Source organism: Corvus moneduloides, chromosome 3 (assembly GCF_009650955.1).
Source record: "Corvus moneduloides isolate bCorMon1 chromosome 3, bCorMon1.pri, whole genome shotgun sequence".
Lineage (NCBI taxonomy): Eukaryota > Metazoa > Chordata > Aves > Passeriformes > Corvidae > Corvus > Corvus moneduloides.
Window position 1 is genome coordinate 90,932,087 of NC_045478.1, and position 26,931 is coordinate 90,959,017.

At 35.0% G+C, this 26,931-nt stretch overlaps 1 protein-coding gene across 1 annotated transcript in view; it reads right to left on the reverse strand.

The window, feature by feature from the left end:
• Positions 1-26,931, reverse strand: part of BTBD9 (BTB domain containing 9) — a 118,219-nt gene that overhangs the window by 39,323 nt on the left and 51,965 nt on the right. The window contains exon 8 of the mRNA XM_032102731.1: positions 6,670-6,779. Within this exon, the coding sequence (XP_031958622.1) occupies positions 6,670-6,779 (110 nt within the window). The remainder of the gene's footprint in view (positions 1-6,669; positions 6,780-26,931) is intronic.

The following is a 26,931-nucleotide window of genomic DNA, read 5'->3' on the forward strand; positions in this document are numbered from 1 at the left end:
TTTTCTCTAGGGAGTCTGCCACTCCCTATTTTGAACATTCATTATCATCTTCTATATCCGCTTGATAAATTTATTAAAAATACCATCTGGTGGGGACTCTGTTCTGTGGTGCATTTTAAAGTCTTTTGGTTGTCTTCCTTTTTCCCATTAGAATTTCTGCTTCAATTTAGGCTGCTTATTTACAAATACATACTATCAAAACCAACAGTCTTGTTCCTATTTTTTTTTTTTTTTAATCCATGAGCTATTAAGCTCTTACAGTAACCAATATTGTCAGCGAAAAGGAAAGAAAAGATTACAAATACAAAAACTGGGTTTTTTTCCCACTGTTCATACAGCAGTTTTGGGCTGAAAAGTCTGATTTGCTTTTATGGAACAGAAAAGATGTGTGTTAGCAATGCATACACATTCTGTAAGCAAACAAAAGGAGAAGATGATTGAGGTTACAGGACAGCAGTGTCAAACATTTATTAAAACTCACTTTCTTGTCTCTTTGTCTTATGGTGCAGTATGGAGCAATGAAGAACTGGCAGTATATTTAATTCTAGCAATAGTATTTTTATAAAGAATTGCAATTTTCAAGGCATGGCCTAAGGGTCATCTATACTGGCTATATTTAAAGATAAGACAGATACGTTATTCAACTGTCCTTAGAGATCTTCCAAGATAAAATGTACCAGAAATGTGTTGTAGTCTCAGTCATATTTATTTATCACTCCTTAAGCTTGTGTCTTGTACTTTTTCTTTTTAGCATACTTGATTTTTCATAAGAACTTTTTTTTTCCCCTGAAGCACTCTGAAAAAAAAAAAAATTCACGCTGCTGCTGCCAACTGGCTTCCATATCTGAGTGCAGAGTACTTCCTTCCATTTGTTATTCTGGACAGGTCAGCTTTTGCTTTCTGTCTATCCACTATGACTCCACTACAATGTGGGTGGGTGGGTGGGGAAATGAGAGAAAATCCTCAAATACTGTTTTGCAACACACAAAGGAACAGAATAAAGTGGGGTTTTGTACCAGTTCACAAAACCAGCCATTAATGAACCTTAAATGAATTACGAAAATAAACATACAGGGAGAGAGCAGATCTACTACATAGTCTTATTTTATAGGAAAGCAACAGTTTAAAGCATTATGGACTGTTGAATATATTTATACTGCACTCTAGGCAATAGTCAAAGGTTCTCTGCTTATGTGTCATCATTGCAACACAACTGTTCATTTTAGTGAGTTCTCTTAAGACACAAAACCATCACTGTGAGGAAACTATAACCAAGAAATTGTAGTAGAATAAACAAATTTTTGTTTTAGCTAGTATGAAAGAGTGATTTTCCTCTCATGATGACATCTGTTAAATGTTCAGCTTCCAGTTGCTCAATTTTTAACTATAAAATTGCATTCCTTCTCTACTTGAACATCTCCTAGGCTGACAAAAGTTTCCTCACTGGATGGCTGGAAAATAGAAAGCTGAGACTAAAGAAAAAGAGTATTAATGATGCAAGGATTATTTCAGAGTTTGATCATATTGTATTAAAGAATTAAAAAAATTGGGTATTTTGCTATCATTGTTTTCCACATGCCAGAAGACTTGTTAAGTCTAATCTTTATTCAATATATGAATTAGCCCTTGTTTATTTGCTACATGGTAGGAAAAATACGAAGTCTACAGACTTTTCTGTTAATTAAAAGTACAGTCACATGTCCTGTCTTTCATTCCACATACTCTTTATTTTCTTGAGTTGAAACTTGCTGATGAAATTGCTACATTTAATTTGAATCTTCAATCAAATTACTCAAAGAAATCAAGAGCTCAAAAAAGATCAACTTCAAATAAATATCAACAGTATTTCCACCTGTTTCAGTGTAAAGCTTCCTGCAAGTCATATTTAGCTGGAAAAGAAAACCCCACTAATATGTGTTTTTGTCCAACTGTCAGAAATTGGATTAGAAAAACTTCAGAGAAGGAAGGCTGATTTTTCACTTGATACCTGCTACAGCTCATGATTCCTAATCCAATAAATTAGAACAAAACCAATCAAGTCACTAGAACTGGCCATACTTTTCATTGTCAACTAATTGGCTGCTACAGGACCTTCATTAAATGTTATGCCTGCAGAAGGCTTTCAGAAATAGCAGTTGTTTTAGGAACTGTGCATCCCTCCTTGTAGCACTGGAAACAGACAGAAAAGCATAAAAAAAAAGGAACTGGAACCATGTGAACAGATCTCTCCTGAAACCAACCATGCGGCTGTCCTTCCTTGCAGAAAAAGGGGGAAAAAAATCCCTGCAATATTTAGATTTAGTCTTCATTTTTTCATAATTTCCTAAAGCTATGCTTACAGCAGAGCTGATATATAATGCTGGGTAAGCCTGCATCGTTTTGGAAAAATGTGATCCTTTTTAAAAGAGAGAAAACAAAATGTGATAGCTTTGTGTGGAGTCAACATTAAACTAGACAAAACCCATCATTCTCAGTGCTTCCTTGGGGAGAGACAAAACAATCTTTTACAAAGCTGAACCAGATACTAGGAAACTGATATGACTGGTTTCTCCCTCTTACAAATTGAATTTTGTTTGTTCTTTTTTTTTTAAATAACTGACAGAGTAAAAGACAAGTGAATGTTTATTTATTTGTATCATTTTATCCCTTTCAAAACAAGTTCTCCTAAGGCACTGAACAGCACACAAATGAAGGTTCACAGTGATTCCTAAGTACTGAACCACATTCCCCAGAGGGTGACCAAGGACATTCCAGTGTTTTACATCCATCTTCTGCTCTTCAGTCATTATTCACTGTTCTCTCTTTCGTCTATAATGTACAAGTTACAAGAGAGTCTGATAGACTGAGACAGACTACAGACCAACACTACTTCGTGTAAAAGCCGTCCACATGGCACTCCCAGTGACCTTCACCTGGCTCAGACAGTAGGTTGGTCAAGCCCACATAGTCCTTGACTGCCCCTCAGCACTCAGTAGTGATTAAAGAACTGAGGTTATCAATTTTTTTTCCATTTGAGGCAGAAAAGAGGAATTTTTTCCTCTATTAAGGTGGGAAAAAACCTCACAGAAACCTAAAGAGGTCTTGCACAGAAGCAGTCCTTTAAATGCTGTTGTAACTTCTTGTCACTGGGCAGATTAGAAGGTTTTTATAATACATCACATGACACCAGGTACTGCTTCCAAAGGAAGCAGTCTCTTGCTAGTGAAAATATTCTTTTGTTTTGTATTCTAGATTAAATATTAGTGGCTAAACACCATTAAAATTTCATAAGCAGAAGTTCATTATAAGCAAGCACTATGACTGAGATTAAAGAATATTTGCATCCTTGTTATGTTAATACCATGAATTTAATATGTAAAACTGTTAACTTACACATTTAGAGATAATACCATGCCAAAAAGAAAAATACATCTCAACCCCAATGTCTGCATTAAGGAAATAATTTCATATAATTAAATTCATTTCTGTCACCTCATTTCACAAGACAACAAATTGTAAACCAACACTTAAACACCAGACAGTGCTATAAAGAGCATTTTCTGCTACTTTTGCTTCAAAATTGCTACTCAGGTACCACCGGGTCATGTCAGTACCACATTCAGTATTGTACAAAGTAACTGTATAAATCATCTTCCACACTAACTTTTAATTGTAATGTCAAGTTAGCAATTTTTCCTTAAAAGCTTGTATGCAAAAACACAATAGCATAAAATTGTTGTTACCATGAAACAGCACTTCATTTTTATTATTTGTTTACCAGCCTTCTAATCTGCACTGTACAGTGACAGCCATTACATAGATACTATGTATCAGTAGTAATATATCTGATAAATGATGTTCTTCGCATATACACCTTTCTGATCAAGTTGAGTATCTTTCACAAAAATTAAATAAATAATTGCTCTCAAGTCTCCACATAACATCCCTAACCAAATACCTCAGAGGTCTCATCTCTTTGGAATGAGTTTTCAAATGACAAAGTCTTCACATATTATCTTCAGTGTTGTTTTGGTACAAGTAGGGGTCACAAAGTCTTTCTGAAAGAACTTTATGGCCTTCAAGGGCTGACCAATACTTCATTTTTTAAATAAAACGGAGTATAGAAACAGCAGCTGTGTTTGTTCTAACCCAATTTAATACCATATTTAATGTCATATGAGATAAGCAATGAACCCCATGAACTGCTTTTCAAGGGTTTAAGATGAAAGTTCTCAGTCAAGCTTAAAAGCAACCTACTCTGCTTACTGCACTTTTGTATACTTTGTTGATTTTTCCTAACTGCTTTCAGTTCACTTTATCCTATCTGATCACTTCAGAAACAGAAACAAATATTAGAAATCCTCATCAAAACAATAAAATAAATCTGTGCCAAGCCATTGGTACTCATACAGAGCTCTTACAGAAGCGGACCTTGGACAGTCTGCTTGATCACGGGAGCCATACAATATGGTACCATATGGTAATTATCAGAAGTAGGAAAAAAAAGCACTAAATGGATATAATGCCACCTTACTGGATCAAAGTTGTTGAGAATATTTTTGAATAGGCAATACTGATGGCCAAAAATTCTGATGGAATAGTCATAGGTGCCCCTACCCCATTTCACAACTGGATTGGCCTCAAGTAGTTCCCAAATCTTCCCATTTGTATCTTTCTCACCATAAACTCTGCAGGGTCGCGTATACAACTGCTGGTGCCTCACTGACAGTCAGAAGACTATCCACACCCCACTTCCAATTAACTACTCACCAAATTCCTACTTTTAATTTTTTATCAATTGTATTGACTAACATCTCCTAAATATAAAAAGCTGTGGAGACCTAAAAGCCTCTCTCCTTATTGTTGATCACTTCAAATGACTTACACATACAACAGCCTGACTGACTCACACTGAATAACAGCATAGTTGCCCTCGATTAACAATCACCATTAACACCAGCAGATCCTCACTATTATGCTGCCCAAACCCTATTCACCTGCAAGATTCTGTAACTACAAAAACATTCTCACAAACAGAATTTTTAATAAAGCCATCTGAAGTCCCCATCCCCTAATTGATTACCTTTGAAACTTAAGAAATGTTAAAACAGATCAAATCGTTTATCTCACCAAAATCACTCAACCAGAAAAAAATAACTGAGTCCATGAAAGACGAGTCAATTACAGTGGTAAGTTCACTTCCACAAACATGCACAGCTTCACTGCCTTGCCTACTGTTATGATCACCAATCTTTGTGTTAACACTCAAAAAAAAAAAAAAAAACCCCAAAACCAATTGAATCCCAAATTAAGCATTTACAAAGTAAGTTTGATCATCTGAAATCAAATACATACAAATATTCGCACACACTAACTCAAACGTTTTATCAAATTTGAGATACTTTGTTTCTCTGCTAACTAGCTTATTGCAGGGAGGTATTTTCTTTTAACACAGCTCTTCCCTACTGCTTATTCTATTTTCTAGTCAATAGCAATTACAATGCTACTTGCACACTACCTGAAACAAAGGGAATGTTTTTGATTTGCCTTTATATAATGCACAGGGAACAGGCTGAAGGAATTGGGTCTTGGTTTTTCACAGCTAAAAATGATAGTTTTCTCAGAAAAAAAATTTCAAGTGAATATGCCTTACTAAAAATCTTCCTCCTCATCCTATTTTGAAAACTGTTTTCCCTTCCATCTGTCAAAGGGATATTTTATTTAAATATTTTTATTTATATAAATATATATATATTTATATATATTATATATAAAATATATTTTTAATTATATATATTTAAACATATATTTAAAATTTAAATATATGTTTAAAAGAAGCATGAACTCTGAGAATTTTGCTGAAATTCTTGATTTTATGCTGTAAGTAATATACTGTGGGAAATCCCACCTAGATAACTATAAAAAGGCACACAATACTTTCTTCTCCAATGAACTTCAGGATCTGATTCTTGTGAGTTTATATGGAAGAAAGCACAGAAACCACCCTGTTTGAATATTAAAAAAAAAATGGATATTAAATCTTGCTGTGACACTTTTATCATTCAGTACCATTGGTCTGTTGGGGATTTCAACCTTAAGTAACATAAAGGTATTAAAAACAGTATTATATAAGCTGCCCAGAGCTAAGAGAGCTCCATCAGCATGGTGTTCTGAGAATAACAGCAGCATAGCCACTATAATGTTCTGCCATGGCTAAGCATGTCTATGGCTCTTTGGGGGGAAATCAACACATGAGAGTTTACTTTCAGCAGTTGTAACCAGGCTGTCTATGGTCCCTAAATGTCCAAATCCATCATCACTACAATAAATAGCTGTGCTTAGTCCATTCTTGTAACAGAATTCAGGCTAACCTACTGGGAGGCATGAGCAAACATACTGTGACATGCAAAGAAAAATCACATTGGCAGCACTGACTCAAATACCAGTGGCTTTGTCAGCAGGAGTTGATTTGAGTTTCAGCATTCCTGCAGCATCATTAATTAATCCACAGAACTGGAATTTCATAGAAATTTTAAGGACTAGCCAACTAATTCCATGCTTACAACACTTTAACTCAGTTTAGAGATTTCTGGGTGGAAACAGAAGTAGAGTGCAGTGATGGCCAGCTTTAAAAAGACAAATGTTTTCAACAGTTCATAAAAAAAAAAAAAAAAAGGTTTTATCTCTTACCTATCAGACCTTTCTCAAGAGTAAAGGATTTGTTCGTGAACATGCATTCAAATGCCACAATATGGAAAACTTTGTTCACTGTGTTGTGGGTCCCAACAATTCGAATATACCTATAGGAAAACAAGAAAAGGTAAATAGCACAAGTTAAACACTACGAACTTCTGTGCACTTAAATATAATTGATTCAGTTAGACTATAATGTGCAGATCTGTAAGAACTGAGTAACTGTTTAAAAAAAGAAAAAGCAGTAAAAAAGAATATAAAGTTCACAGCAGGTTTGCATCTAGTCAGGATGCTGGCTCCAGTGCAATTTAAAAAGAAAAATAAAGAGATATGGAACCTGTTGAAAACGCTTCTGGAATAATTTGCCAAGAAAATCAAAATGAGGGATCTTCTGATTCAGAAATGGTCTGTTAGTGCAAACGTGCTCATGGAGGTTAGTAACAGTAACAAAAACAATAATAATAAAGAAGAAGAAGAAGAATCCTTTTACCAACAAATTTTCAGCACTGTGAAAGATTCCATCCAGCCACGACAAACTCAACAAATGAGTCAGGCTTTTCTTCAAAAGCCAAAAATTAATTCCATTTTATTATGACTGTTTCTAATTCTAACACTGGATGTACAGGATATCAATCTCTGTTGGTGTATCTGTTATTAATAATGAAAAAAAATCTCAACATTCAAATATTAGTAGAAACAAAGCTACTCTGATGGTATAACTTACACTTCTACACTCCAATTGCAAATCAAATAGAGCTGCTCCCAAACACTGTGACCTATTCACCTGCTGCATTACCCTGCAGGCTTCACCTTCCATAAACAACCACTAACCTCGATTCAGTCTGATTCTGCATTTTCTGAAGAGATCCAACAGTTCTTAGTATAAATTTCGAAAAATCTCAAAAGGACTATTGTAACCCTCTCAATAAATGCTGAGCAAGCAACCAGAAAACCATCTAAGCCAAATACCAATTACTTCACCAGATGGGTTACCCACACTGCAGAAAGCTTTGTATGAATTTAACTCATTTCAATTAACAAGTATGAATCTTAAGCAATATCCTCGATCTGTGGTATGAAACAATCTCTCACTTACATAGTGTAATTATATTTCTAACTTAATGGCCATTCACCAACAGCATCATTTTGGCTTGTGTTCTTCATCAGATCAAGTTGAGAAGATATACAGTTTTCGATACTGAGATTTTCTTTTTAAACAATAAAACAACCCTCATAGCTATTTACTGTGCTAATGCTCAACCTCCAAATTTCATTTAGAAATTATTTTAATAATCATGACTTGTGACAAAGACTTATATGCTATTGCCTAATTAATATTAACTCACAGATCAATTAATTATCACAGAAGCGAATGTCCTGAAAGTCATTCTATGTAGAAAACAAAGATGCAAAAGTGAAGAAAATATTTTTTATTCATAAAGAAGGTGACCCTGTGTTTTAAGAGTAGAGCAGAACTTAGCCCTTACTCTGTAGCCATGCCAAGGGCCTGCAAAGAGCACTGCAGGACTCTTGGTTGACAGTCAGGCAAACAAGTGTTTCCCCAGACCTGCCCATGTGAACCACATGACTTTCCTTTTATCAACTCACAACCACAGTATGAACCCTAAACACACAGATAATGTCCAAAATTCGACAGCAGTAACTGATCTTGTTCCCTCCAGCCTCAAAAGCACAGAACTCAGTTAAACACAGGAATAATCTTGGAATATTTTGAAGGGCACATGGAGGCTGGCTCGCCACGCAGACTGTGCTGTCTCTCTCGAGCAAGGAAGGTATTGATTGAGTTGTGCTGCTTGGACAAAATGCGCCAGGCAAACCAACAGAGTGTTACTAATGGAGATGTACTTTGACATCCTTCAGTTACACTTCCTTGCATTAAAGAGTTTAGAGAATAAACAAACTAACAAGATTAATAGGAACACAAGAAACTGCTTCATAATTAGCTTTAAATGCTAGTTTACTTAGATTTTTTGTGTTATAAAACTGTATCATTAGAACAAGCTTCTTGATTGTTTTTTCAGAGCAATTGGAAGTTGTTCAAATTCCTGTCAACAACAAAGCAGGTTCATACAACACAAAGTTATCTATGAATCTTTGTGTGATTGGCGAGTAAAAGAATCACAACCCAATGCCTAGACTAGGTCTGCTGTCGATGGACTTTAGACTCAACTGATAAGACTGGAAGAAAGAAAAAACCCTGAATCATTCTTTAAAGAGAAAACCCTGATCAATTTGTGGGGTTTAAAAGAACTTCCCTAGTAGGTAAACAGGAATGCAACATGAAAATTTTGCCCCTTTATTTTATTTCCTGGCCCTTTTTGAGAATACTGATACTGATAATATATAAGTGCACTAAGAATTTCATCCACATGTCACAGACTTCTCTAGCCACAGACATGCAAGCTACACGCAGTCCTAAAATTCTCACAACAGGAATATCAGAAAAACGCACTTGGTGGGGTTTTCTTCCCCCACTAAAAAGAAAATTGTTTTAACTAGAGGGAAACAGCATGTTCTACTGGATCTTGATAGAATTTTAAACTATTGAAATTTGAATGGACTACCTGGGTTGATTAATTAGGCACCTACATGGCAACATTTCTCATTCATCCCCCATTCTTCCCAGAACAATTCTTCTCCTTTATATGAAATTATGATATAGGTACTCTGTTAAATTTCTGAACAACTAAATTATGTTTTACTTCTGCTCTTTACATTTGTAAAGCTGACACATTTAATTCAGATAACAGCTGCTGCAGATCCCACCACTGATTCAGCTGTGGATACCCTGGAGGGCTACAAACACCAAAGCTCAGCTGCCTACATCATCACAACAGTGCTTAGGACATATGTGTCAAAGCATAAAAATAAGCATACTCTAGGAGTCATTTTAATCCTTCATTTTAATAGCACCAGTAAGATACAGACAAACTCTAAAATATATTAAGCACAGATTCCAATCCCTTGAGAATATTGAGACAGAAGACTAAATAAGGGGAGGCAATGGAAATTAACAGGTACTTTGCACTGATATCCACTCTTAAGTTACTACCAAAGCAACTTAGAACAGCAACCACAAGCTCAGAGAACAAAATCAAATATGTACAAAATGTGCTCTTATGAAATTGGCTTTTCATTTTCCTTCGTGGAGCATTTGGTATGAGACGCCAGTGTTAGAATTACTGCATTCTTTGTACTTTATACCTCCTCTAACTGCTTAGAACCACTAACATTCACATTCCAATCACCACCACAAAGAAGCATGAGGCACAGCCCAACACACAAGGGCATTAGAAGACATTGTGTTTGTCTTTCAGTGGAAGGAAACAGTGTTATTCAACACCATCTAAACTCCATTTATTGACAACTCCCTAAAACGAATAATCCTTCAGACTCACACAGCTGAATTAACAGACCCGTGGCAGGAAGATAGAAAAAGCAAGGAAGAAAAATCTACTGCCAGCATTAAATCATGTGGGAAAACAGTGGACATAAATAAATACATGAAATAAAGAATTAAGCCAGAACAAACATGAAAAGTATATCTGTCTTTGGACAGAAGACAAGTTTTCCTGCACTTAAAAAGGAAAGTCTAATAAAGTCTATTTTATACCAAAAGAAATCCCTGCTGCAAATATTGAAAACAACAGTGACAAATCAAATAAAACACACAAGACAAAATCGTTGAACTCCAGTAGGAAAAGTACATCTAACACCTACAAAGCCTGTAACAAACATTTTCACCTTTGGAAATAAAACCAACAGTGAAGCAGTTTGAAAACACAACACATTTCACTTTGTAATGAATATGTATGCAGGTATTTTATGCTGGGGCATTCAAGTGACTAAAAATATCGGTATACAACACTTACATAGGACATGTAATTGTGCACCACATGTAAGCAGTATGTCAACCAACCAACCAATGTTTCTCAAAGGATTTAACCAAATTAACACTGATGTGCTTTGGAACATAAGTAACACTTGCACAGTGCGATAATACGTTTCGTATTCCATACATAATAATCTGTAAGAATAGTAAGTTTACAAATGCTTTGTTCTTTATCAAAGGTTTCAAATTTTTATTTTTTTAAAACAATGACCGGTTTGAGACAAATTGGAGGAAAATATCTTCTGATAGAAGGGAGGTTTCAGCTGCCCCTCCCCCACCAGGTTCGGGCAGAAATTCCTCAGAGGAAAGCGAAAAAGAAAAAAACTATTTGTTTAGCAAACGCAGTGCACGCAAGCACGGGGAAAGAATAACGCTAAATAATAAAACCTCTCGCTGTGGAGAGAACCTGGTAAATTTTCAGAGTCGTTTCAGTGGGTGTGGTCTCTCTCTCTCAAGCTGGCCGCCCGGCGTGGGCCCCTCCGGGCCAGCCGGTGTAGGGTCTCCCGCTGTGTTCTGGTATTGCTGAACAGTCCAGAAGAGAAGAAGAAGAAGAAACCCAAGTCGCAGGGAAGCAAAGGAGTTTAACTCTCAGTCTCTCTCTTCCGAGAAAAGGAACCAAGAGCTCGGAAAAGCAGGAACGTGCTTGCCTCCGCTCTGCAGCAGCAATCTCTGTGTCCTCGGAGCACAAGCTGCTTTGAAAAGTTTGCCTGGCTTTTTTTTTTTTCTCTTTCTCTCGCACCCAGTTTTAAAGGCGCAGAAAGGCACAGGAATCATGTCTGGGCATAGAGCGGCGATAGGGGATACACGTCATAAAGTCACCCCAAGACAAACAGAAAAAAAAACCAATTTCAGATAAACATGCTTGAATCTCCATCTTCACACTGTAGGCATACCTAGTTCCACTAAAGTTCTCAAATCTGAATTTAGCTCACCTGGTTTTATTTCAGGTCAGTTCTCAATCCCAAACAGATCAATTTCCTAGAACCCATCTGGATATGAGCAGAAATCTGCAATTTACACCTGATCTCGTAATGGACTTACACTATAAGAATACAAAATAAGATACAAGAAGATATTAAGATTTGGATGTCATAAAATCCATATTTAAACCATATCCCTGATTTGACTTCGGAGCCAAGCACAACTTAAATATCAGCCTCACTTACCTTTATGCCATCTCTACTGAATACATAAAATGGCACTCTAATAAATTAAATCGTATGGAAAAAAATAGTTTTTAAATAGAGAAGAAAGCATTGTTCTTCAGAAAGTCTGGTTCTAGAACAAACTGGACAGGGAGATAGAGAGAACAGACATGAGCTGGCTCTGCACACCTTCCAGGCTGGTGTCACATGAAGCCTGACTCTTTCCAAAGTGATCATCTTCAACAGGACTCGTTTTCTTTGACTCACACTACATCCTCATGAGGTTTTATGACTTTGGATCAATTTAGCTTCATTATATAGATACATTGTAGCCTCTACATTTTACATATTGAATAAAACATAAGAAAATACAGCAAAGTGCTGTTCAGTGAAATCTGAGAATATTTTCCATTTTCCTCAGTATCTCATGCTCCACCAGTCTGTAAATTTAGCATGCAATACTTATTTCTTGCTCCAATGACACCTCAGTAACTGCTGCCTAGATCTAGACTAGAATCAGACTATATACAATATGACAAAGAAATACCTGAAAAATATTAGAAAAAAACGAGGAAAGACCGAGAAGGAAAATAGATTGATTTCAAACTGCATCAAGGTAGCTCAACAAAGAAATAACTGTAGTTTTGACCTGTGCTTAAAAAAACCAAGGAATTTAGAAATTCGTCCTATAAAACCGTAATGAAGATACATACAAAAATTTGTATTTAGCTCTGGCATCAAACAAATCTGACAGACAGTGGTAAAGAAGAGTGGGGTTTTTTTTAAAATGGCTGAAAATTATTTTTCAAAAGGAGACAATTATTGAAAAAATCCTTTTTATGTAAGTTTTGTTTGGATGAATCATTACACAGAATCAGAAACACAGTAACTCCTGGTATTTGAGCTCATGGGCATAAGAGAATAACAGAAGACCTCCAGGGCTCTCAAAAGGGGGTCATAAATGCACATGAAGAATTAAACATTGTAAAAAGGTAAAAAGTCCCCTAAAAAACTGACCAACAAACAAACAAACTAAACCCACAACAACTAAATAAACCACCACCCCTTTCCAAACAGTGTAACATTTTACTTACAATGTAAAAATACATCCAAGGATATATGCAAGAAACCTTACCATTCATTATGTTAAAATTATACTGGAAAACTACTAAACAGTACTCAAATGAAATCAGCTAAATATTGGTAACATAAAAATGACTGATAATATATATTTCATCAGTATTTTTATGATTTGAAAATTTCTACCTACAGATAAACTCCTTGCAGTTGCAGGTGGTTAGAAAATTGATGCAAAGTATTGCTGGCTCAATTTCAAATTTGCTCCTCAGTTTTGGAATGCTGAAATGTGGGACAATTAATTAAGCTGAGTATGTCTCATCTACATTAAACATTTATGATACAGCATGTAGTGTTAATATTCAAGTGTGGTGTGGATCTGGGACAAGAATAGCTTTGTTAACTGAACAAGCTTTGGTTCCTTAACTAAAGATATGATCATACAGTTATTAAACCCCTGTACTACTCATTGATTTACAGATTTACAAACACCATGCCAACAGTAACTGTGTCACAAGAAACATCAACTTCAATTGCTCAACAGTAGGAGCAATGTTTGTAGGAACAAAACCACTAAAAATAAAAAATGACAAGTAATGTCCCACTCAAAGCAGTGGAATGTCAGTTCTGACTGCTTTGGTGTTCCTTTCTAACAGAAATAAAGTGTGCAACACCTGTTCTGCTCCTGATAACACACAGCTTAGCCAAACTTTTAAGCCATGATCATTCTTTAGATGGAATTAGAAATTTTTAATACAGACTGAAATTCACATGAAATATATATCAGACACTAAGAAGAGAAGCCTCACTGGAAACTGTAAGACACATTTTTCATGTTTGTGAAACAAATGTTTGATGTGAGACAGAACAGTGAAAGTATCAACCAATTATATTCTATTTATAGAATATATTTATTCAATTATATTCTAATTATATATTCAATTATATTCTAATTATATTATTCTAAATTCATGAAGTTCTCTCTTTTATGAGAAAAACATCTGACATTATATCCATTAGCAGTAGCACCTGGTACTCATATATACCATTGCTACCTCAGTTAATCAGTGTCTCTAAACTTCCTTGCTTATACTTTCCAGCATATTCAAGACCCAACCCTTAGCTACTGCAGGCCTGAACTGAGCTATAAAATACAGGACAAAAGAAATATTATTTATGGGACTATTCATCAAACACAGACAGTGCAGCAAATTCAATCTCATAAGCTTCATAGGTCTAGTTTTTTTAAAATCAAATTGTGTTTTACTGGAAATAACAGATGACATGGTGAAAGAAGACCGTAAGTTTGGATAACAAGTAGGTGGTCTATATTAACCTGTACAAACACTCCTACACAGCTCAGCAGCAATGACATAGCAAAAGAGAAGGGCAGAGACTTCCAGTATATACAGACAAATAATAAAATACCAAGAAACTCAAGTTCATGTGAGAAGAGTTGCATTATGGTTAAAGACAGAGCATTTAAGACAGACAACTATTGTAAAATAATAATTTCTTGTTTTCACTCCTTCTCTTTTTTCCACCTATTTTTTGTACTTTAATTGTAGAGTAGAACCACATGTATCACACAACATTTGCTACATTTCTCTTGCTGACTTAATAAGTACTAAGAACTGTTTAATTCAGAACAGCTCAAAATTTTCTTAACACTGAGTGAACTGCACATAGGTTACTTCTAGGAGATACTTACCCAGTGGGAGATTGCAACCACTGATGCACTGACTGCCTCAAAATGGACCCCACACTCAAATGGAAGGAAGAACACTACATATGGACTAATTAGCATGGGAAGTGAGAAATGTAACTAACAAATAGGGGTTTGGGTATTAATGAATGCAAAAATTACATAATCTCTAACCAATGAATGCTGATGCATTTGTTTGTTAAAATGTATAAATAGCGTAAAGTTTTGATGAATGGGGAGCCAGCATTTTGTAAGTTACTGCCCAGATCCCTACTTGGAGCAAAGTAGAATAAAAAATAGAAATATCTCACTTCAGTGTGTGAATTGACACTGCACAGGTAAAGAGCCCCTGTTTGAGACAACAATAATGCATATTTGTATCAGTAACCAACAACAGATCTGCCTTGATCTTAGTAATGCCTTTTAAATACTTAATAGCAGATTCTACAGAGCATTGAAAGGACATGAAAAACTCAGTCCTTGCCAGTGCACAAATATTTCTAACAGTTGCAGGATGACTACTTCTGTAGTGAAGTAAGCTTTATGGCCATGGAAAAAAACACCAGAGTAATAACTTCCTTCACTATGAACAAAGAATTGCTTACCTGGGAATGAAATGGAGCTTTATCTGGACGTCTACTTAAAGACTGAATGCATTTAGCAATCATCCATTTGGCTATCTATATATTAAAAAGTGCCAAAGAGCAGTTTCATCAACTGTTTCAAAAAGTAACAAACTCCCTGAGTATAAGAATTGCACTGAAAATGCTGGAAGTTGCAAATCAATAGGCTTAGAGCCAAGTTACGAGAAAATAAAGGATTCTTGAATAATTTAATGATCTACCTAGGATCCTCTAATGTAACCAACGTATTTCTTCTTCATAAACCTCTGCCTTTTTCAATCCTGATTATATGTAGTATTTCTTTTCTGAGCTTAAAGCTGTTTCTGAAATACTTTCATTACTCAAAAAAGTACTGTATTAGACCCTAAATCAGATAAATCTTGATATCCTCCTCCTCTACTTTTAAGTTTGCTACTCTGTTCAAAACCACTCAAATGTAGCTCAAAAATTCATACATACATACATAAATACATATATATATATATGTAAAGAAACTGTGAAGGAGATTTTTTAAGTGCTCTGATTCATCTAAATTCTTACCACAATATCCTTGACACCACCTTATAAACCTGTCACGCATCTGTTTTCACCTCAGTGGCAGATGGAAGAAGAATTCTGCCTATACAGCACATCTCTAGTACTGACAGAATTTCCAACACTTGGTTTGAAGGGAACTTGTTTACTTTCACTTCTGCTTTTGACTATTTTTGAATTCACTCAGCTAACACTTAGAATGGGATTCCTCAATGAAGAAATAAACCACTATACTTGAACCAAAAAGTCAGAAGACAAAAAAGAGGAGAAGAGAAAAAAAGAAAAGTAAGTAAAAGGTATTTCCCTATACTGCACGGCAGGTAAGATAGTGAGAAAGAAATTAGTGATTTAGGATTTTAGCTCTAACAATTGTACAGTGCATCAGAAGCATGCAGTTACACATTTGTGTTGGAATCAGCTAAGCTGGTCTATTTATGTGCTTGTTTCACCACAGCTACCCTCAAGATATTTGATAGCTCTCCATTGTTATTACCTTGTATGTAGCCTTCCCAAAGTGGCTATGGGCACACACAACTCTCTCCTATTCGAAATCCAATTAGATCATTACAACATTACATTGGAAGAACGGACACTGAAAGGCATTAGGTTGTATTGTATCTTCTTCGAGCAGACTTCTTCCTCTAAATAACACAATTCTTGCCTCAGAAGTGACAGAAGTGCTCTGTGGTAGAGTATCTTTTAAATGAATCTACCACATAGCTATATGAATTTCAGTTTTGCAGACATAAACTTCATTAGCACATCAATTCAATTTTCTTGAATGTCCTGCACTACCTTTTAAACTATCTACTTCACTTTATTAAGCTGATAATTTGAACTCAGTACTGCATTATTTCGATATGTAACTAAAAGGCAAGTTAATGCATTTTATTGTTATATATGAATGCAGTGAAAACATGTTTCAGGAGGCAGCTCTTTGTTATACTTCATTGCTTTATTCCTAGTTGTAACTGATGTCAGTTAGAAGGCTATTATCCGTCTAACAGTACCTTTTCCTCCATAATATTATTACTATTCTCAGCATAATGACATAAATATCTGTTTAGAAATGGAGGCAATCAATATTAGTTATTGCTATATTTTCATTAACTAGAAATTTACACGGAATACAAGGCTGTGACTGCTTTTTGTCCTTCATGGACTAGAACCTTTAACTTCAGAACTGAGGTTTCCCCAGCTGAACCTTCCTCACTTTCTGGCCCCTCTGACCTTCCTTACCTCCGCTGAAAGTCAATTTTTCCCACTTAATTTTCATATCTCTTACTCTTCACCTCTCAGTTCATGCTATCTTTCCTTCATCTTGGCAGTGTCAGTGTTTCCCATTTCCCTACTATGTCATGTATCCCAAAACAGATAATATTTTTGATATATTCAAAATGAATCTTGATATACTTAGAATATAGTCTCCAGATTTTAACTGAAATCAATAATTAACCTGTGTACTTTTCATCATAAAATGACATTTAAAACCCCTACTGCCTACATATTTAGCAGGTAATTGTGGTATTGATTGATGTAATATAGATCTTTTGATGTATACCCTAACCATTTATTACATATGTCATCAGAGAGCTTTCTTGATGTCCTACAACCCCTAATGACTCAACTACATCAATCCTAAACTAAGCTCAAACTTCCTGATAATTTTCTTTGTATTACATTATAGCATTAGTCCAGAGAAGGCTGGTCATTCTTTCTACCTAAATATACACAGTTGATTCTCAATACTTCAATTTTCAGATTCTAAACATAAATTCAGGGAAGGGATGCTAGTAGCAACAAAATGCTAGCAAAAGAGTGGTTTATAGAAACTTTTTAGGCTGATTTCAGGGAAAGGAGTCCAGGACCACGGATAGTTGGCAAAAGTGACCAAAGCACAAGGAAACAAAGTTACAGTAATTTTTATGCTACAGTACCATTGGCTTTACACCTTACATTATGGATTAAAACACATACAAGTCTTACAAATAACCCTCAGAATCTCAGTAGCTGAAACCTGCATCCCTACAACTCACTTGCTATTATTATCCATGGTAGCCAGATTATAGTTAAAACATGGATGCTTAACTCATGTTAGGATCATGCTTTCATTTTTCTCTACACATATACCATAGAAATAGGATTTCTGTGTGATCAAACTGCATTTAAAATTCTCTCTTATACTCAGGGATTTTATTATATTTGCTAATTTTCCACAAATAAGTAAGTAAACCAGAAATATAGTGACTGGACATGAACAAATTTCAGCTCTAATAATTTTCTATAGCTGGAATACTAAAAATTATTTGCCCAATGTCTGATTCCATTCTACATATAAAGATCAAGTCCATACATGAACTACTGTGTGAAAACATTACAACTAGATTCTATTTAAAGATGTATGATTATACATGACAAGCAATTTGAGCAACAAACAAATAACAAAATGCATAATGCTAAGAGAAAATCAAATATCTATGAGACTTGACATCTACTTCTGTTTCAGGAGAGATATTTGAAGCAAAAAGAAAAAACAAAACAACAACAAAAATCCCCAACGCAATCAACCAAACAACCCCAAAACATGACTAGGGAAAGAACAGAAATAGTAGGAAGAGTGACAAAAAAAGAAGAAAAGGAGAAAATGCAGTGAAAGTTAATAAATAGGCAGCACCACATTATTCTATACCTGTCTCATTTCAACATATATTTTTAAAATAACCTGCTTTAAAGTATTATTTAACCTCACAGCAGAAAGTAACAAAATCTTTCCCCATACAAAAAAGATCTGATTTTACTGGGACACCTCTTAAAATATTTAGTTTCAGACTTCAGAATACTCACCATGTTTTGTGAAGAAAAAAACCAAACCAAAACAATAAGCACGTACAGCATCATTTTGAAAATATCTTGCCAGGCGTGCATTGCCAACATTAAATTGTAAAAATTCAAAGCTCATTTTTATTATCAATAGTTCACTATTACTGCATAATGTCAGTATTCTAAAAAGTAAACCCTGTGTTTATGCTTTTAGTTCTGCACCTACAGATTCAGTTTTCCACCTCTGTTTCAAAGCAATAATATTGCACATACATGAACTAAAAAGGACATCTAGAATGAATAAATAAAATGCAGAAGTGTGCTTTAGTGCACTGCAAATGAAAAGCACTGTAGGTACACCTTACTATGACTGGTATGTACCATGTCTGCTTTGCACTAGTGAAGTCTATGAACCTGCCTACTCTACACCAAAAAACTGAACCTCAAAATCACTTACATTCTCATAAATACTAAAGCTAAAGGCCTGAGACATGTTTAAATTAGAACTCAAAGTTAAACCTTCATGACTTTTGAAATATTAAACCATCATCAAAAATACATTTTTAGAGGTATTACTTATATTTTATGCTGTAATGTCCCTTTCCAGAAAGGGATATTTCAGACCTGCACTTTAATGAAAGGTCTGGACTAGAGACCAAACTTCATACAAACAGAAAGCTGAAAACATGGTGAACCCTTTGGCCTGGAAAAAGCAGTCTTGTTTTAGCAAAAACCCTACAGTATAAACCACTAATTTTTGAGAGTGACTTCATACATGGCTAACATATCCCCTCCCTTTTAAAACAGATAGATTACTTGAAATATTCTCCCACCAATTTTCTTCTATACTTATAAACATTATAGTTAGTGCAATATGATCACAGTTAAGCTCTACACCAGATCAGGATAAGCCAAGACCAATTTTCCTCACTGTCAAGGAATGAATACTCTTTGACTCTTCCTTTTTAAAAATTGTCTGTTCCAGACCTGTTTAACATTATTATTCTCCACAGTATATAGAATTCACCTTATTGATAACTGATATAGGCTTACACCCAGTGTTCTTAGTCTATAATAAATTCAATGTGAAAATTAACATTAAACCTGTCCCATGCCTTATGAGCATGCAATTAGCAAAAAAAAGCCAAAACTATCTCAAAAGTTTTCTGTATCAGTGGAGATTATGATGATATATCCTAAAAAGAAGATACATTCAGGACAGAAGTCACTAGCACCAGCCATCATTAGCACACTCCCCATTCACAGGGCAGAAATGTACCAATCTAACAACGACCTCTGAAGTCCCCACACTAGATATTTTGTTTTAAAGTAGAACATTTGCTCTGTGGTCAACATATCCAAACACAAAGAGAAAGGGTTTCTACAACTGTATCTGAAAACTAACTGGTGGAGACTACCACAGGGGTAACAATTGTTTCAATACAGTAGCACATCAGAAAGTGGCCTCCTAAAAATTTCCACTCCTCCATTACAGAATACATGATCATATTCCCTTTATATATGTATATACACATGAATGTACATATACAAAAACACACAGAAAATGAAGTCAGCACAAAGCCACAGTTAACAAATAGAATGGACATGACCTATTAGCTCAGAAGCTTCAGATTTCAAATTAAGAAGTTGATTTGACACAATACTCCATTAAAAAAATCCAATAAAAATGCTTTAAAAGCTTGAAATAATAGGATTGTGCACCTCATCTGCTCAAGGGCAAACATGAACTAAAGGCTCACGTGATGAAGGTTGAAATGACAACATGCAATTGATGATTAAAGGAACTTTATATACATTCATGATCTCTGATGTTTCTGAAGCTGAAAGAGGCGAAGGTTATTGCCCTATGCCCTCAAACATGGGTCAATCTAGTAAAACTGAGATTATCAGACAGAAAGATAAATCATATTTTGATATTATTGCTTTGATATTAGACTTCTAATGTTTTTTTCCAAGGTATTTGGTTTGCCTGAGGGGTTTTGGTTAGTTTATTTTACTTTTTTAACAGAAATGTCTGGACTCAGAATGGATGAACCTTATAAAACAATGCTTTAGCCTCTTCCAAACAGGAAAGAGGTGTAGAAGGGAGATCCTGACATTTTATTTAACATCAATAATATTGCCAGTTAATATACAGTCAATGAACTTGCAAATTACAATATGGAGCAGGAAATTAGTGTTTGATGTAAGATAATTCCAACTTGCCAAATATATTTGTTTTGATAAGGCCAAAACTCTTACAGAAAAATAATTAATTTCTTTTTAAGGGCATCCACATACAAGGCAACAAGAGATTTAAATGAATATTGAAATCTTAAAATACATGACAAACTTTCTAAACTTAACACTTGATAAGAACTATGTATTGCAATCATTTACTAAGGATTTGAGCTTTTTTTAAATCCACCTCAATTGTAATGAATCATTTTATGAGCATACATAGCCTGTGAGTTCAATAATGCAGAATATAATAGACAACCATTATGAAATTTTGAAGCAAACTGGCTCCTCCAAATGCATACATTACATTGTGCAAAAATTCCCGGTCACAGAAACAGGATTTAAAGGACAAATGACAATGATCTTGTCATTCCCAATCTCACACAAAAGAGAACAAGATAATGATTTAATTCTTTTTAACGATATTGGGTTGGGGTTTTTTTGACAACCTTAAAACATCAATGTAGACCTTACTCAGTTCAAAGTCTTGAGTCCTTTCTTATTTTTTCCTTTATAATCCTTGCTCCGCTGAATTTAATTGCCTTGGCAATGCCAGAACACTGCCTGATCCTAACAGGTCAGCATTGATTGCTCTAAACCAATTGGTTCCTTCATTACAGAAAAAATGAGGTAAAGAGAAAAGGCAGGTGTGCTCTCGCACAGTCAGCTGGACTTCAGCACTTGCCCTTCTTCTCCCTCATTAACGAGCAACCAATTGATCAGGAACCTGCCCAGAACCCACAAAAACTATTCATCACTTCTGCTAGGGAATGGTTTTAACAGGTCACTCAAGGAAAGAATAGTTGAGGTATCTCTTTAGAGCCTTTAAAGCTCATATGGTTCTTAAACTTCCATCCATGAGAAAGGAAAATTGAATTGTTACACTCCTATATAGTTCTAGTCTAAACCTTGAATTCAAAATAAATCTGTTAGCTATTTGCCTAAGACAAAATTTTGTGGTGTACCTAATTTTAAATGTTCTTTATTGTGAAGAACTTTGATGGAGAGAAAGACCACAGCTGGCAGAAAGAGTGCCCCACTCCCTGCTTCCAGCTCATTTTCATCTGTACTTCCATGATCTTTAGTTGAACAAATTAAAAATGCCAGTGAATGTTAATCCTAAAGCTTAACACACAATTTTTACCTCCACCTTTTAAAATATTTGAACACTGCTTGTATTTCCAACCATTTCACATCACTTTTTCTTAACTATCCCTTTACTGTCTAGCTCTATACTTCATTTGCCCATACAATTGCAAAAGACCCCCTTTACCTCGCTTGTTAAAATTGCTATCAAATAACTTCTGGTATTTGATCAAAAAGATCAAATAACTTTTTCAGAAAAATCATCTTTAAGAGTTAATGTGTACTGATTAGCTCTTCTTCTAGTCAGTTACTCACGTTTGTTTCTTTTCTTTCTCTGATTGTAAACTCTGCAGAATATGCCTTGTCCTTATGCTTTGTTCTTTAACACAGATTTGTAATGTCACATTACTATCAGCTTGAAATATTGCTATCAAATTTATTTCAGGAGAAAAAAAATCAAAGAGATTTAATAAACTATAAGCAGGGAATAAACATATAAGCAGGGAATAGGATGTTTGGAAAAAAACCCCCAACACACCAATAAAACACATCAAGAAGAGAACTAAACAGAGCATAAGAGAAAAAGAAATTAAGAAAGGGAAAGGCAGCAGACAACAGATTCCATGAAGAAATAAAGGAGAGTGGCACCATTTTGATTAGGAAACAGAAAATTCCAATGAAAGATAATGCATTACTTCTACTAAATAGTAGAAAGAACCAGAAAAGAGAAACATCAAACCAGTATGTTACTTTATGGCACATTGAATGGAAAAAGAAATTTAAGAAAGCTGCAGAAATATAGGTGTAATCCTTTTATTTGCAAATCAGTGTAAAAACCATTTCTCTCCTGGTTATGTCTCTTGTCTAACAAATTAAAAGAAAAGGTTAAGGTTATTATTTTGAACAAATCCACAGAAACTAATTGACTGAATCCACAGAACATCATAAAGAAAAAATCAGGTGTTTTACCTGTGTTCTTTGTAACAGAAACATGACATGTGACCAGTCATGTTAGAAACTAATTTCAGTTGGGAAAAGTTTTAACCATTATATCATATTCATCACAGACTACTATAACAATAACTATACAGTAAAATGGAATTTCCAAGAACAAATAAATGAACTCATTCTTTCGCTAAATGTTTTATCTGCTATGATAACATAGAGAATCATGCTGCTGTTTTTCACCTCCTTTTTTATCCTCCCTTCCCTTTTGAAACCTTTGAAGCAACTGTCCTGTGTACCACTCAAAGGCCATTATTTCTGAAAAGATGATACTGCTATGCAGGAACAGTCTCCTGTGAAGCAAATCAATTTACCAATAGAGTACACTATGTAAAAGGCTGTTCACATGACCTAAGTTAGCAGTTAGAGCTCCCTGAGCTCTGGATGGTGATTTGAGTTCCACAGGTCTGGCTGGGTCATCCTTTGTCATTGAATCACACACAATCACACATTTATGAGTAGGCAACTAACTCTGACAGAAATTGGATGATGAGCCTTGCTGTGACTGTTCAGCAACACAGTCATTCATATGTCAGAAGAGAAGCATAAGCATGTTCAGCAACAATTTTAAAGACTGTATGATTGTCTGATAAGTCAGAAATAATCTTCTAATGGTAAAAATACATTCCAGCAGATTTGTTACAATTCTACTAGAAAAGAATGAAACATTTTACATATTACTGCAGAAAAAACTGTATTTAAAAAATCAGCTAAATCAAAGGTTTCTAAATTCTTTGGTCAGTGGCAATTCTCCAAGTTTTCTACGGGTTTTAAACCTTTTGAGAGGCTTTCCATGCCTCCCTTCAGACCTCTCTTCTCTCAACCAGTCAGTCACAAGTTTGTCTTGTAGGTCAGACTATGCTGATTCTTGGTGTTCCCTTCTAGACTCTTCACACACTTTTTGAAGCATAAAATGATAATTCCCTCAAGGGTCCAGAATTAGCAATTCAGACATGACTGAACTGAATGAATGACACTGATTCATGTTACAAGTTATACTCCTGCCTATATATTAAAACGTTATTTTTTGCATCAGCAGGTGATACTGCAGTCCCATATCCAGTTTGTCATTCACTAAAAATTGCAGAACCTTCTGGTGCTGAAGTGCTATTCAGCCATTTGCTCCTTAACCTCATTCTCCAAAACATATTTCCCTACATATGTACAGATTTTTGCCCTTGTTTTTAGGAAAATGCATTCTATTTATTTCAGACTGTGTCTCCACTTTGTCAAGATCCCTTTTAACTCTAATTTTGTCCTTTTGCATAACTGCATCTTCTCTCACAGTTTCATGCTCTCACAGTTTCATATCTCCAAATTTAAGAAAAATACATTACAAACACACAGAGTAGTGTGGAACATATGAAAGACCCCATAAAAATCCCACTTCATATTATCATTCCATTTTCCATTTCTATTGAACTATGATTACAACAAGTGCTAGTCCAATTTTACATTCACTTTACTATGTGTTCCTTTTGCTTGCATACAGAAATAACCACGTTACTGTCAAAAGCTTTACTTATGACAAAATATAACATGTACTGATTTATTTCTTATTCATGCCCTGTTTTTCTGCCTCAGAAGGAAACGAAATTGAGTACATTTTTGACAAATCCAGTTTAGCTGACAGTAATTCCTTTATCTTCGAGTGCCTACCAACAATTTGATTCAATTACTTGTTCCAATATCTTTCTGGAAACTGAAATTGTGCTGTATGACACAGTTCTCCAGCTCCCTCTTTTTGCTTCTTTTAAGGATGGGAAAGGAACCAGTTTGGTACCCATTATATATTTTCCATGAATTCATGAAATCAATAATTCTTCCAAGCTAACAGGTAGAAACTACAACTACTAGTTCAAAAGATGTTTTCTGGGGAGTAAAAACCAAGTTCTGTATTTCTGTAGAGAAATAAAATGGGAATTAAAAGATACATTACAGATAGGAGCAGAACAACTTTCTTTCTGGTTCTACAATTACCAATTGTTAACTCCAACCATTACTGTCAAGAAATTGGAAGATTACATACTGTAAATTTTCAAGGACAACAGCTGCTATTTACTTTATTACTTATATTTCCTAATTTGCATGAGATTCTATTAAGGACAGAACAAGTACTGCCCCTTCCCTAACATCATTATTGCTCCTTACAGCCTTTTATAGGAATAAATATGGCATTTTGGAATTAACTTTTGCATGTCATGAAACCATCTATAGTATAAAAGTAAACAAACTTCAAAATGGAAGCGGAAAATTACACCTTACTAAATAATATTCTCTAAGGACCACAAATCAAGAACATATAGAAAAGAAGTAAACATGATGACATGACTTTTTTATCCTTTCTTCTTAAAAAAAAAAGTGATTTGGAAACAGTTTAAATGAAATAAAGTATTCAGTGTTAGTGTTAAGACAGAACGTAATGCCAATAGCTCTGTTCACTAATTTAATCAGATGCAACAGTATCCTTAACAATACACCTGTGAGGGCCTCTCAGAGACCTCCACTGGAAGGCAGAAGAGGAGAAAAGACCTTAAAGTGAGACTGTCGTATTCTGCTGCAACCGTCCTGCAGAAAAAAAAATATAGACACCCTAATTCTCTGTCTCTGCTAATTGAAAGATTATAGGTCTTCCTGCTATGGATGGATGGAAGGCTGGATCAAGGGAGGGAGGGAGGGAGGAAGGGAGGAATCTAACAGCTTTCTGACTCCTTCAGAAGATCCCACTCAAGAGGAAAACCTCTGCAGGTGAACACTTATCTTACTGGAAAAGCACAGAAACTACTGTTCAACACACACCATGACAAGACTTTCATAGCTCTGAAAAACAAGTCCACCTCTTTTTCTTTTTAATTTATTGACTGAAATCACAAAAAGTGCAACAGCTGATCTGCTGGTATCTGCTCAGCGTTTGTAAAAATTATCTGTTGTTTTCTACCAAAACCTAAGTGCTACAGGAAACTGTATTTCAAAGTCTGTCTCATCGTATCATATATGGAAGTTAAAATAATATAAATAATAAAATTAAGAGGAGAACTATTTTAAAAAGAATTTTTTAAAATGTAAATTGGGTGGTGGAAGACACAATAAACCCAAGGAAGACAATTAGCTCTCTTGTTCTTCTGTATGCAAAAAATAATAATATTGAGGTAAAATGATGTGGAAATTTTATTTTTTGAAGTGTTTTATAATATTGGCTAAATGGGTAGCATGGAGGAAGAATCTATTGCATTTGTTTGTCTCATGCAAATACCTGCATGTTATTTTTACTATTGTTCCAAAATTTGGGGACTCAAGGTAAGGGAGCAGATAGAAAATCAGCTGTGCCAACAATGTCTTATGTCCTTTCCAACAAAAACTTGAGAGCTGCCTTCCCACCTCATGTGTTTGCCCATTTAAAAATGTTTTACGAAGTTTTTTACACTTCAGTAATATCAGCCTATGGTGTTGGTAACGTATCAGCAAGTTTCACGTTGGTATTCCTGTACTATTTAATGCAGTAATCATTGGGAAAAAGAACAAAACTCAGAAACCTGTGAAACAAGTCCTTAGCTTAGTGCAAAAATTTATACTCTGATTAGAGATATACTTAAAATCCCTTTGGGGGCAGCTGAAGTAATATAGGCTTAATACGTAAACGTAACGTAAAAAAATGCTATGTTTGCTCCTTTAGACATATTTTCTGACAAGAATAGCCTCACAAATAGCAAAAGGCAAGATAAAATCCAATAATGCACCTCAGAAAAAAAGTTAAGTGCTTTAGTAAGCTTAATTTTCAAACCTGTTATAGTATCCTTTGATGACTGTGATCAGGTAACAGAAGAATAAGCACTATTCCACAAGAGAGATTAATTACCAACTCTTCCTATTTAAAGCTCAGTCATTTTACATTCAATTTTCCTCCACATGATATATAAATCTTAAAAGAAACCAACAAAACTTACCATGATTGTAAAATACTACTTCAAAAATAGTCAGTCCTAGCACTGCAATTCTGGTATTGTGACCAGGAGAAACTTCATTGTGGAAAGAGCAGTACTTCCATGCAGATTGAACTTAAATCCACAAACACTGTTTAAACCACTTCCAGGCTAGCTCCTGCAGGGCTGC